This window comes from Neomonachus schauinslandi, chromosome 8 (assembly GCF_002201575.2).
Source record: "Neomonachus schauinslandi chromosome 8, ASM220157v2, whole genome shotgun sequence".
Lineage (NCBI taxonomy): Eukaryota > Metazoa > Chordata > Mammalia > Carnivora > Phocidae > Neomonachus > Neomonachus schauinslandi.
In genome coordinates this window covers 37,413,587-37,427,813 of record NC_058410.1, presented here as the reverse complement: position 1 = coordinate 37,427,813, position 14,227 = coordinate 37,413,587, and the positions used below count along the sequence as shown (strand labels likewise).

The following is a 14,227-nucleotide window of genomic DNA, read 5'->3' as shown; positions in this document are numbered from 1 at the left end:
AGTGAAATCAGACAGAGAAAGGCAAACACTATATGATTTCACTTAGCTGTGGAATCTAAAAAACAAATGAACAAACAAACTGACTCTTAAATACAGAGAACAAACTGGTGGTTACCAGAGGAGAAGTGGGCGGGTGGGGGGGGGGCATGAGCAAAATAGGTAAAGAGGATTAAGAGGTACAAACTTCCAGTTATAAAATAAATGGGTGATGGCAATGAAGACATGTGCAGCACAGGGAGTATAGTCAATAATACTGTCATGTGTGGTGACTGATGGTGATAGACACTTATTGTGGTGAGCATTGAGTAATGTATAAAATTATTGAATCACTGTGCTGTACACCTGAAACTAATATAACACTGTATATTCACTATACTTCAGTAATAAAATTTTTTAAGTGGCAAGTGTCTAAGAAATAGTATAATCAATAATCTTAATATTTTATTCATAGCTCCTTAACTACTAACATGCTCCAAAATTTAACTGGTGGCTATGAAATTTGGGATAGTCTGTAATCGTTCACTGCCATAGTTTACTCTCTGGGCATTTCCTAATTCTTTGTGTGTGTTTATTTTCCATGAAATATTTTCTTGCTTACTAAAAATTGGCAGAACTCAGGTCTTAGGATACATAGATGATACAATGACTGATAGTGATAGATTTGAAAGTGTTAAGGAAACCAGCAGTCAAACACTGGGGCAAGCTTGAGTAATGAGGGACATCAAGGGTTATGTTGCTTGAGGATACTCTTCTCCTTTTAGGTAAACACTTTGGTCTTTGAGATACGGAGTTGAAAAAAAATCTGCAGATATTCTTGGTTGAGATGGGCAGGGAATGTGAATAGAGAAGAGTCATGAAAAGGTGATGAAAAATATGTAGAGTTGAATATCATCATCTCAAGTGTGAGCCCTGATAAACTGAAGATAGGATGAAAGAGAGAAAAAAGAAAAAAAACTTATCAAGTTTGCCATTTTCTTCAGCATCAAGGTAACATAAATTCTGAACAGTTGCAAATAGTAGATTTCATATGGAAGGGGTATATTTTAAATGCGTATTGTTCATAGGTGTATGATATTTACATGTATGACATGTATGTAATAATGTTTGATAGACTACAGATAATACTAATGTTTCATGTGGAACATTTTATGAACCATGATGTTTCCACTTAGATGAAATTGGTAGCTGACATTCCTGGAGTGTCTTGCTTACCCTGAAGCAGGACTTAATGCTGCGAGGTAATGGAGCAGCTCTTGCCAGATCTCTGACTGCACAAGAGATTTGGAGCTTTTGGGTTTTCCAGGAGTTTTTGTTATGAATGTCTTACTTCACAATCAGCCTTGTAGAAGAAGGCATTCCAGCACAGGACCCAAATACATACCTCACACTGATTATTCTGTACTCCCTGAGAGATGGATAAAATAGGAATGTTTTTCCTCCCAGAGGTTGCATCTCTAAGGTTATAGCCTTTCCTAACTTTTTCCAGGAGCATATATTTCTCTGCCTCTAGATCCCTGTACCACTGAACACTTGGTCTGGTAGGGGCTTATCTTGCTTTTAGTCTATTCTGAGGAAGTCTTGAGGTCTAAACTACTCAGATAAATATACCACAGTAGTACATGTTTTCTTTTTCTTTTTTTTTTATTAAGATTTTATTTATTTGAGAGCGAGCGCAATAGAGAGAGCATGAACAGGGTGGAAAGGTAGAGGGAGAGGGAGAAGCAGACTCCCCACCAAGCAGGGAGCACGACGCGGGGCTCGATCTCCGGATGCCAGGATCATGACCTAGCTGAAGGCAGACACTTAACTGACTGAGCCACCCAGGTGCCCCGGTAGTACATGTTTTCTTGATAACCATTTTTAGCATAGGTCTTAATTATTACTTTTGGGTTTTCCAGGCTCCTGCTGTTCATTTCCAGTCTCTTACTCTGATCATCATATTCTCTGCTTTTTATCACCATTTGTCCTCTTTATGTCCTTTAGGTCAAAGACAAGCTATTTTGTTGGTCTATGAGGAAGCCTATCTCCCATTGTGTTTCAGCTTTTGTATCCTACCTCTGCTTCCCCGGATGAGCTGTGTACTGGCAGCATAGGTGGTCTAGACCCACTAGCAATCGAGCCTGAGTCGGTCTCCAGCCCGTCCTCAGCTGTCTTACTCTAAGCCTGCATGCTGGAATCTCTCTTCTCTTCTTCACCACTGCAGCTCCAGAACATTCCCTGAAGTAGTCCACAGTGCATTTCGAGATAGAGGTGATCATGCATGGCCTGGAAGCGGCACAGGGAGAAGAGAAGACAGAAGGCAGAGCTGGGAAGGACCTCATGTTGTGATTCCTCCTGTGTGGGAGAGGAAACGGAGAGGACATTCAGCAAACTGATGTGCAGTTAAATCTAACTCCCAGACAGTAAGGGGAAAGCCTCAGAATTGGGGAGAGTTTGAACCCATTTGGATTTTAGCCATCAATGCTGGCATGTTAGATTTGCATTTGAACAAGTTGAGTTTGGTCTCAGCAAGGAAAATAGACTGGAGAGGGAGCCACTGAAGGCATGGCAACTGGCCATTTAGGGGAAGAAGGCAAGGAGAGACACGGAAGCTGAAACTCTAGTACCGGCATTGTGGGCGAAGAGAAGTGGATTTGAGACATTTAGGATGCAGAATGGAAGATTTGAGGTCTGACTCGATGTGAGAGGAAAAGGGCGAGGCATTTGACCCAGGCTTCTGATTTTGATGATGAGGTGGAGCATGAGGCACGGAGTTGTGAGGAGAAGTGGAGCAGCAGGAGCGATGTCGGCATCTGGACAGAGCTCTAAAATATAACCGAGTAACGACATTTCTGCCAGGATTAAGCTAACGTAGCTCAGGAAGTGGACACGTTTTCTGGAGCTCTTATTTGGTATAAGGACCGAAGTTAGAATACCTGGAGGAACAGACGATGGCATATCCCTTCCTTTCGGCTGACTCTTCAGTCAGACTTCTGGTGCAGTTGAAATGCGCAAGCCAAGGTTAAATGCTGGATTGTTCGATATTGCTGCTGTCCCGGGAACAGTCCTGAGATGTGGACCAGACTGGAGTCCTCTGAAGTCGACGGTACTCCTAGGATTATGGTATCCCTCAGGCATCCTTGTGGCTCCCTTGATGTCCTCCTGGTATAAAAATTTTGTGTCATTGAAATAATCCTCCTAGTTGCTAGAACGAAGTTAATAGTACTTCTGATCCAGTTCTGTTGCTTTGTGGGTAGGCAGCTCAGCTATCAAAGCCTTGGTTTATTACCTGGATCCCCAGAGATACTCCTTGAGTTGAGGAAAAAGCTCTTGTGGAGAAACCCTCATTAGTTGCAGTTAAGAGTATGGTATCAGGGGCCAAATAGACCTATGTTTAAATCCTGGCTCTGTCACTTACCAGCTGTGCTCTCTTGGGCCTGTACTCTTTAATTCCTCATCTGTAAGGGATGCTAGTAGTGTACTTATCTCTTAGAGCTGATGAGTTTACCTAAAACATTTGTATAGTTTTTGGCCCATAATAAATACCTAGTAAATGCCACCTTTCACTTGGTATTCTTTAATCATATACCTACAGGTTGATCAGATAAGATTTATCTTTTATCTTTTGGAAATTATATAGCCTGAAGTTAGTAACCATTGGCATGTTTTCATGTGTTTGCAGGAGTATATAATACACTTAGTGTCATAAAATTTAGGTAGTACTTTTTAGATTCAATACTCTACCTTTATTCTCATGGTTTATTTTTTTAATGGCGTGATTGTAAGAAGCAATACGGCATGAAGGTTAAGAGCTCAGTCTCTGGAGATGTATTTGTATCTTGGCTTTTTTACTCAAGAGTTGTGTGACCATGGACAAGTTAGTTAACCTTTCTGTGCCTCAGTTTCCTCATCTGTAAAGTGGAGACAATTATAGTGCTGTTCTTAAACTGTCATTGTAAGGATTGAATGAGTCCATGTATATAAAGTACTGGAACAGTGCCTGGTATGTATGTAGCCCTATACCTGTTACTGGGTCATATAGTTAAAGTGCTCAGGCATGGTAGTTTTTCTCCTTGTGCCAAGAAAATGGATGTTGTTACTTCTTACAGTCTCTAGGGTAGTATTTTTCTTTTCATTAATTCCCTTCTGAGCTTGCTGAGGTACTCATCAAATGAGGAGCTAGCAGGCACAGCAGGAGTATGGGAAAGGGGTTCCAGTCCAAGGTGGTGGGCTGACAATGCAGGTTGTCCTTTGTTCTTCCTGAGACCATGAAAAAGATAATAAAGAAACTCACAAGAGAACGAAGCCTTCACAGCAGAGAGAGCAAGAGAGATGAACCAACAAAATTCCTAGGAACGGAAGGTAGAATCCTATGGATAAGTGAAATGGAACACAGGCCGCAGCACGGAATGGCAGAAGGGGGCCACAAGGAAGGCCTTTTTTCTTTTTTTGTAATGAATCAGGAAATCTGGGCAGGTTTAATAATTTGGGTTTTGTGTGATTTTTTTTTTTTTTAAACTGGCAAAATAGTTTCTGAATAAACAAATCAGTCAACGTAATTTTATTTTGGCTACACCTGGGCTTTTATTAAGTATTAGATATGAGGAAAAGGACAAAGATACTCATCTCATACAGGAATAAGGAAAAATGTAAAAAATATTTTGAAGATTGTTGTATTCGAGATAATATTTGTAGATACCATTTTGATACTGAAACCAGGATAAAAAATTAGGCTTTGTATTTTCTAATTGTCTTTACATTTGTTCTCAAAATCACATCAATTTACGTGCAGTAGAATCTGAATTTACAGAAGTACATAGAAAGTGAGATTTTATTTCTGATTAGGTTTATTTTCACACTTTGAGATGGCTAGTGAAATTGGATGAGAAGCTGATTAGCCGTCAATTTTCTAAGGTGAAGTAGAACATTCTAACTCAGATTTATATTTCCAGTGTCCAAACATCAGTCTGAGCCCTAGTCCTTCCCTGTCTCTTAATGTCTAAAGTGGAAATCACTTGTTTAGCCTCTTCATCTACTCTGGTTACTTAAAGTTGCCAGGAATATTTTATTTCATGAACTGAATATGGATATACCTCCAAACAGTTTTGTCTGTATAACATCATACAAATGCAATCACTTGTTGTTAAATATCTTTGGAGTAGAAGCTTCCTTGTGTGATGATTCTTACAGTTACAGGTGATTTCGGTTTGTGCTAAACTGTGAATCTGAAGATGCATGTTGTTGTCTCGACTTGTGTTGCCCAGGTTGGTTCTCTTTGCCCTCTCTGGATCTCTGTTTTCCCAGCAAAAAGTATTTGTTCTCTCTGTGCAGAGGATTGTTGTGTGGATCACACGAGGTGAAGCAGATGAAAACACTTTTGGATACTCAAGCATGATACAGATATAGAGCAGTGGTGTATTTCTAATTCAGATAATGAAGAAAAACAAACATGCACCAGAGGGCGGGATTTTGCTTAAAGTAAATGACTGCTTTGGTTTCCAGCTAACTAAAGAAATAACTCAAACATCTTTGTTTTTTATATTTTCCAACCAACCAGAACCGGGACCAGTATTCACATCTGTTAAGTGATCACTTTCTCCCGTACCAAGGTCATAATTCCTTCCGTGAGAAATATTTCAGTGGCGTTACAAAAAGAATTGCCAAGGAAGAGAAATCTAGCCAAGAGTGAAAATTAAGATTTTGACAATGGAAAGAGTAAGGATTTAACAGAAAAGACATCTGGATGTGAACTTCCATGTATGATACAGATAACATATACTCTTTTAAATAATTTTATATAACGAAATAAATGCTCCAAAGTAAATTGAACAATTCTTTTACAATTAGCTTTGTTTTATAGATTATTTTGTTGTATGTGGTCTTTGGAACCTTATTTAATTTATATTTGTACTTTCAAGTATTATGGAAATTGAAAACAGTTATATTTTTGGTAATTAATTTGCAAGGGGAACTGATATTATTGACTTTTAAAACAGATACCTGTTGATACGTTATAAGCAGTTAACTAACCATGGTTAAGAATTTATTCATTCAGTAGGTTCATTTATTTGGTTTCTGATTGTAATTGATTTATAGTGCTAATAAAGCTTACTGAGGATTCCTAAAACTGTGTTGTATTTGCTGCTTTTCAGGGGGGAGGTGATAAAGGAAATGGACTTTTATTTATAAATTCCAGACTAGTATGTAATGACAGTGATAATGGTAAGGAGGAGAAAGGCTAGGACCTGGCAACCTGAAAAGCTCCCCAACTCCTTGAGGCCTGTCCACATCTGAAGCTCGTCTGTACCTTGGACTTGCTCCTGCATTCCTAGACATTGACTGTCGGTCAAGTTAACTACCCACAATTTTTGGTTTAGAAAGTAACCGATAGTTAAGAGCAGTAACAACAACACAAGTCCTTGATGGTTCCCTAATGGTATTAAGCCTAATCAGAGCTCTTTGAAATAGAAGCTATATTTTTCTTGAAGGAGAAACTTTGCTGAGTCTACATTGTGTCCATCATGAAAATATCTTGTTTGAAAACCACTCTACCCATTAATTCAGGATGCTAATAGCTTTCCTGCCCTCGGTGGTCAAATGTACCTCAGCAGGGTGGCAGTAAACGGATCCTCTCCTTCTAACCATAGCCTATTTTTATTTATGCTATTATTATTATTTTAGTGTTACTGCTGGCTTTTATGGACTTCCAATTTGAATCTGCATGGCTTAAGACTTCCAAACGACCTGCCCAAGCAGAGAGAGAGGAGAGAGAGAGAGAGAGAGAGAGGGAGAGAGGAAGCTATCTGCGTAGTTCTCTCTCCTTTTCTTGTCCTGCAACCCTGCATCTCAGCAGCTGATCTCAAACATTTCAGTGATTGTTTTGTTTGGGTTTCTGGATGTGATTTGTGGTACACTGGGGGAAAGTTAAAAGTATTCAAGGATAATTTATTTTCAGTATTTCTGTTATTAAACCATCTTATTTAAAATTTTCTGAGGTTATATGGAGGGTGAGTTTGCAACTCTGTAGCTGACTAAATTTGGAATATGAGATTTTAGCCTTGCCCTGTTTTGTTTTTTGCTTATCACAAAAATTAGTCCAAATAGTTCTGGAAAAGTTACAACGTTAATTTTAGTCACTTTGTCCTTAAAAATTATCTAGTATTTAAAAAAATATTTCACATTATTTCTTATTACTACCAGCTGAGGTCTTCTGATTTTTAATTCTTCATCATCTCTATCATCATGTTCAGTCTCCTATTCTTGAACTATCACTAGGTAGGCTCAGAGTGTAAATGTGTGTAGTTATTTTGAGTAGTTATATATTGGTACTCAGAAGTGAAAAAGAAACCTGGTCACTTTCAACCAATTTTGGTTTTAGAGCAGAGGTCTCAACTCCTCTTATTCTAAAAAAAAGACTTCATTTTCTGGCATCAGGATCTTATTACTTTCTGTATAAGTTATAGCAGATCATTTCCAGAGTGTTTTGGTTGTATGTGTGTTCCTCATGCACTTACCAGGAGAGTATCCCCTAGCAAAGTGCCTGCCTTTTGGATAGTCCTGTAGTATGAATTTATAGTATAATCTGTGTGAACCCTATGTGGTCTGTTAGCTGGCCTATTTCATGTATATAATATGACAAAATCTATCATTTTGTTTCTGGCATATATTAAATACCCATAAAATCCAGATGGGTACCTTGGTGGTGTTTCATCAGAAGTAACTTTTTTCCTATCCATTCTGGTAGGGATTTGTTTTTGCTATGATAGCTGAGAGGAAATAGTGGAGTGGATGGTCTTTGGTGTGTTTAGCCAGAGTGGCCAGCAGATTAAAAAAAAAAAAAAAAAGAATTAAAACCTGCTACAAGTTTCTCAGCCACTTCCCGCCCATGGTGACCCAGGTTTTGGCCAGCTCACCACTAACTTCCTTATGACTAATTCTTTAAATACAAAGATTGAGCAATAAAACATTTCAAACTCTTTAAATTCTGGGAGGTAAGTCAGTGTTACCACTATTTCCTTGTGGAGAAAACTCACTTAAAATTTGAGATTCCCTTCATATTTAAGAAAAGTGGTGATTACAACTAGAAAGAACCTTATTTCAAGTTTGTTGGGACAGTCGAGTATGAGTTAACATACCAGATGCATTGTAGTGAATGTGTTTATATTATTGGATGAAAAATGTGCTTTAGAAGTTTGAGACTTAGAAACAGCTTTTGAGGTAATATGTTTTATACTCTTATAATTAAATTAAAGAAGCAGGGGTTTGACTTTTTTTTTTTTAAAGCATCAGGAAATTAGATATTAAGGTTGTATTATCTAGATGCCAATATAAGCAAATCTGGCTCTTGAATCAAAGGCCTCAGTTGTTTTGAGTTAGGAGAACTGCTGACATCCTATGCTGGAAGTATTATCAGGTATTGATAATCCAAAGAAATATGGAATTAAATATAATGTTTATGTGTTGGAAATTGAATGTGACATTTTTTTGGGAAATGATCTTTCTACACCATTTTAGTCTCCCTAAAAAAGCACAGTGGAAGTAACCTGATGTTAATGGTTCTACTAGAAAAAAAAAATTCTTTGTAGCTAAAGCAGGGCATAAGTAAATAAAGTCATTAATGGAGTATAGGGGTGGAAATGGAGGTGGGTGTTGCTGAGAAAATTGATGACTTCATTGTTGATTTTCCTGTTTGACCAAAAGGGAATAAATTATAGCAGAATAAGGACTTTGGCTCTTTTTACAAGAGCATGGTTTTGCTCCATTATAAAGTTATTTAGAAAACTAAACACTTGTAAGAATCTTTATTCTTAGAAGGATTGTATTCATAGAATAAGTGAAGTCTACTTTCATTTCCAGCTCACCCACTCCCATTTTTCTCAGATATTTATCAAGTAGTGTGGTTTGTAATCCAAACAACAAAAAAAATGCCTTAATCCAGAACATACACATGGACACAATAACACTAGACTGATGATGTTTGTACTTTACTAAAACATTGAGATCTTCTCTAAAACAGAGTGGTTTGAGAACATAAGGTCTAGAGTGTAAAGAATTATAATGGAATGATAAACATATCTGTGATTCTATCTAGCCATAGAATCATAGAGACAGCACATTCCTGTCTATCCTTTGGGGTGAAAAAGCTTACTAGGGAACCTGACCCTATTTCCTTAACAGAGGCCTGCCTCAGGATGTTCATATGTTTCACTGTGTGGAATAAGCAAATTGACGTTTAGACATAACTGAGACCAACCTGGAATTTGGCTCTTACCCCTTCCTTCATAAGCCATTGAAGACAGGCTCTTAGGGGAATGGAGGCTAAATTGTCATGGCAGTTTCTTAAGAAGCCTGGGTCATGGAACAAAATGGAGCTTAATAGATGAATGTTAAGATAAGCCAGGCTCACTTTCTGTAACTGCCAGCCTTATTTCTTGGGATATTAGGATGTACTCAGTATATTTTTGTCCTAGAATTTGAATGTTCTTACTAAGATAATATTGCAGTGATGCCAAACTGAATTGCTTAAAAAGGAATCTGCTTTGACCTCTACGCCTTTAAAATCTCTCCTTTAATCAAGCCTTCCTGACTCTCTCCTGAGGGCTTATTGGAAGAACTCTATTTTGTCTAACATCCAGCGGTGAAGATTAGCGGGGCTTATGTGTGAAGTTAGTCAAATTAAGAAAAAAAAAAAAAAAGGCTGTGGAGAAAATTAGAATTGAAACCTCTAAATGGTACTTGAGTTGGGTTTTGATGGACTGTACAAATATTTCATCTAATGTGTTATAAGTTTGTGAAGTGGATCAGATGATCAAAACCAGTATTGGTAAGCTTTAGAAATCTGTGAAAGCTCCTTAAATATGTATTTATTTATTTGTAAATCATGGCTGGAGTATCTCACACAAGTCTGAGTGCTGCCAGCACAAACATCAAAACTTTCTTTTTTTGCATTATCTTATTTTTCTACAACTTACACCTATGGGGAAACAATTCTCCATAGATATCTTGCATTTCTGTATATTTAAGGAGGTACCAACACTCTGCACCCTAGACTGCCTTTCTGGGGATGTGGGCACACCACTGAAAGATAGAGTGTCTCCACCTCCTTTGCCCACGGCTCCCCCTTCTGTAAAAACTATTAGCAAACTACTGTGCTTTTGCCAAAGTTGAACACCTGAGCCATCCGACCTCCTGTTTCCATTGTGGAGGAGATGAAACAGACTCATAACTGTCAAGGTGAGAAGGGCCCAACAAGCCTCATTTGTCAGATGGAATTGGTATATTCAAAAGTGCAGCTGGCTTCACCCCAGTGGCAACTTGGATTAACATGAAAAAGTGGCAGCTACTTGGGGCAAACTTTATCTCTCATACCGTCGCCCAAGACAAAGGCACTGGCTCAATGGCATCTTTGGTTCATAAAGGTTACATTTCGGGGCTTTAAAAATACATTTAGGTTGTTGCATTTAGGAGATTCCTTCAAATCTGCCTCTTTCTCTGTGGATTGGCTATACGATAGCCCAGTGGTCTTCAGAGGGCTGCTATGGCTGTTTCTCTCAGTGCCAGATATCAGCAATGGGAATGGAGGTGGTTGGCCGGGTCAGTGGGCAGAACGCAAAGCTATTCTCATAGCTCCAGCCAATACCCTCCTTGCTGAGCCTTGTTATATTTTTATCGACTCTTAGGCTACTGCTAGTGTGACCTATGGTTTGGTCTGTCACTTGGAAAACTAGAGATTGGCAGATTAAAGACACCCTCCTTAGGGGCTACAAATAGTGGACACAGATTGTGGCTGCTGACAGAACGGTCTAGGTCATTCTCTGATGAGACCAACTAGAATAAAACAATTGAGCTGGCATCAGCCAAATTGCTCTCACTGTTGCCTGGACCCGTCATTGTCTCAAACACATCAGCACATCCACCATTATAGACAGGACACAAAATGAAGGACAGTATTTCTGATGCAGAGCTACCAGACTTGTGATTCCTGCCAAAAGTTGACCTGGTTGCCTTGCGGTGTAGGAGACCACTCTGCATGGGGTGTTGTCCAGCATGCTCCTGGCAGATTGATTACTTCGGATCTTTGCCCCACTCTGAGAGAGCTATTGGTTGTGCATCACTGTTGTTGACACTTTCTCAGGTTACAGTGTTGCTGTTCCAGTCCAATCAGTTGACTCCAGCCACACTACTTTAGCCCTTGAAAGTAATCTGTGTCAAGTGTTTGGCTTTTTGGGCCATTTGATATGACAATGGTATTATACCTTTTATTGTAAAAGCCACTCGACCATGGGCTGATAGTCAAAGTATTTGATAGACTTTCCATGCTCCTTACCATCCACAGGCATCTGGAATTTTTGAGCTTTGGAAATTTTCTCTACATTTGTTCTGTGTTTTCTCTGGCAGTCCTTTACCAAGCCTTCTCAGAAAGGCTCAGTACATTGCTCCAAAGTTAGCTCTGAATAGTGCAGTGTTTTGTCCTTTGTCAGACACCAAAGTCTTAACTGGTAGGTTTTAAACTCAGAGACAACTGGTGACCACTAGCTTGAGTCTCAGGCAGGGAAAATTTTTTACAACCAACACCAAAGAGGGAGCTGCAGCAATCTAGTCCGAAAGGACTCCTCTTCCTGGTTAAAGCAAGAAAATAAAAATTCTAGCTGATTTATTGCCCTTAATTTTCTTCTTTACATTTTCCTCTAGATCCCAGAAAATGTTTTTTAAAAACTCCAAATTTTCTACTTTATTTTAGTGGTAACTGCTGTTCTCTGTACAAGTTGTATGTGTTACTCTACTTTTCCTGTTCTCTATATTGTAAGGCCGGTCTGCTGCTGATTGGCTGATGCCAAGGCATAGAAGGAGCATGGTGTGTAGGGGAGCTTCATGCAGTTCAGAGTCACTGAAGTATGAACTGGGAACCAGCAAAGTAAGGCTGGAGAATGTGGCAGGAGGATTTCTGATTGCCCCCTCCCCTCCCGCCATGCTGGGGGAGCACGGGGAATTACCTCAGTATTTTCAGGGAGAACATGGCGGCATGATCAGGTTTGGTCTGACTGTCACTCCGGTGGTAGTGGTTTGGAATGGAGGAAGATAGATTTAGAAGCCAGAATGTTAGTCAGGATGTTGATGCGGTCATCCACGTTAGAGATGTAAAGGTCACCGCTAGAACAGTGGTAGTCAGGATTGATTGGAGAATATTTAGAAGGCGAAATGAGCAAGTCCTGGTAATTGATTGGGTACAGGGATGAGGAGTAAAGGATGATGTCCAGGGTTCCAGTTGGGTGACTCAGTGGATGGCATGATACACACTGGAACAGAAAATGGTGGAAAGAGGATGTGCTTAGGTTTGGCCATCCTAAACAGGAGGAGCCTATTGAACAGGCCTGGAGAACTGCCGGGCAGGCTGTTGAGGATGCGAGACCAAAGCCGGACAGTGATCGCACATGTGAGGAGTAGCAGATCCCTGTAGGGGACAAAAAAGCACTTGAGTTAAGATACACTGCACAGCTCCAAAGTTCATTCTGTCGCATTTCCTCCCTCGGCATGATATGTGTGTTTAGCAAAGAGAATTGGCACGACCCCATGCTCATGAGACTGGATCAGGCAATTCCAAGTTTATTACAAGAGATTTCTTCTCAAATTACTAATGAGATGAAGTTACTCTGTTGTGTTACTTGAAGCTCTAGAGAACAGGATTGGCTTGGGGGTGATGTACTTCTGCCCGAACTGGATGGGTGGATGTACTCCATTTGTTGTATAAGTTAGCGTGTTACATCATAAAGTTAGGACTTAAAGAAACTGACAGGCTGTTGTTAGTTGCCTCGAAGAAAAACCTGCTAACGAAATACCCAGGCTACTACCGTTTGGACTCAGGATGTGGAAAAGAAAAACTCAGAGTTTTTTCTCTCTTCTCCTTATCCTTTAAAATTAAAAATACTTCCCCTTCCTTTCTCTTATTTAAGTAACTACATAATAGCTTTTGGGCAGCGACATAAAAATTACAGGGTAGGCCAGAATATGGGGAAAATTTTAATTAAATTGGGGGTTTTGTTTGTTTTTTCATTTATTAAAAAATGTTGAGCCAAAAATCCCAATTTCCCCCTGCCCCTTTTTATATGTACTTAATGCATTTGGCAGAGTTCATGACAAAACCTCTTTCCAGCTGTGGACCCACCAAAAGCCTTTTCTGAAGCTCCTACTAATTTGGAATAAACTGACTGGTTGAAAGCCTCACACACAAATCCTGCCAGGAAATGTCATGAGGTCCCTTGACATTTAATTCTACAAACAGTCTTATCTTTTAGAGCAAAATAAATAAAAATGAATAAAAATTTATTTTTTTTATTTTGCCTTTGTTAGCTTGTTTTCACTTAGTTTCAGAGAAACAGATCAAGAACCTGAAAACAACAGAACTTCATTTTGCCTTCAGTCTGGTGTTTTTGAACCCAAAGAGAAGACCTTTCATGACACTACGTGGGTTCCCAAGGAAAGAAGAAAGACAAGTACTATGTAATGAATTAGGCTTCTGGGAGGAGACATGGCACCTTTCCACTAGCTGTAAGTGGTCCAGGAGCCTTCCACAACAGGTGATCTCACCTAGTGTTTCAGAGCGAAGGGCTAGACTTTGAAGCCTATCAAATTGATCTCTGTGTACTTCATTGCCATTCTCAACAATGACATTCTCCACAGCTTATAGTCCAGGGGCTGGGGGTGGTGGTAAGCAAAGAGGTAAGGAGTTAATTAAAATAGAGGTCATTCTTTTCAGAGGGTAAGCCCAGGGTGAGTATAAGAGGAACTTAATCACTTCTAACAGCATTGGATGTATGAATCATGTGTTTTTGATATTTTGACTTTTGGGGCCTTGCTGACCCTGGGGGGGCAGCTCGTCCTAGGGCCAGCCAATTCTTAGAGGTAGTAAGGGACTCCCTCCATGGGTACCTGTCATGTGCAAATCAAACAGTCCAGAGACTACCACCTCCTTTCTGTCCTTCTACTCTGGCCTACAGTTTCCCGGTCCTAGTCACTCCAGAGACAGGTAGCAGGCAACTACAGACAGGCGCTACACCCCAGAGCCCACTGAAACTTCAGACTAGCCAATCCCAAACCTGCTTACCCAGCCTTGCCCATCCTTGCCTGTAGGAACTCCAGCAAAGGCTCCTGCCCACATTTTCTCTTTGCTCCCTTCTGTCTCCTGACTAACCCTGTGTGGTCCTGCATGGCAGGGCATGCCCTCTACTTTTGCAAACTTCAAGGACCAAAC

At 39.8% G+C, this 14,227-nt stretch overlaps 1 protein-coding gene across 3 annotated transcripts in view; it reads left to right on the top strand.

Moving 5' to 3' along the window:
* TRMT11 (tRNA methyltransferase 11 homolog) overlaps positions 1-6,106 on the top strand; it is a 55,072-nt gene extending 48,966 nt beyond the window's left edge. For 2 of the 3 annotated variants that reach the window (XM_021693226.1, XM_044917347.1), the window contains exon 13: positions 5,537-6,106. In XM_021693226.1, coding sequence (XP_021548901.1) covers positions 5,537-5,668 — 132 coding nt within the window. In that variant the 3' untranslated portion in view covers positions 5,669-6,106. The remainder of the gene's footprint in view (positions 1-5,536) is intronic. The other variant, XM_044917346.1, reaches the window with a different exon arrangement.
* Positions 6,107-14,227: the final 8,121 nt, after the last annotated feature.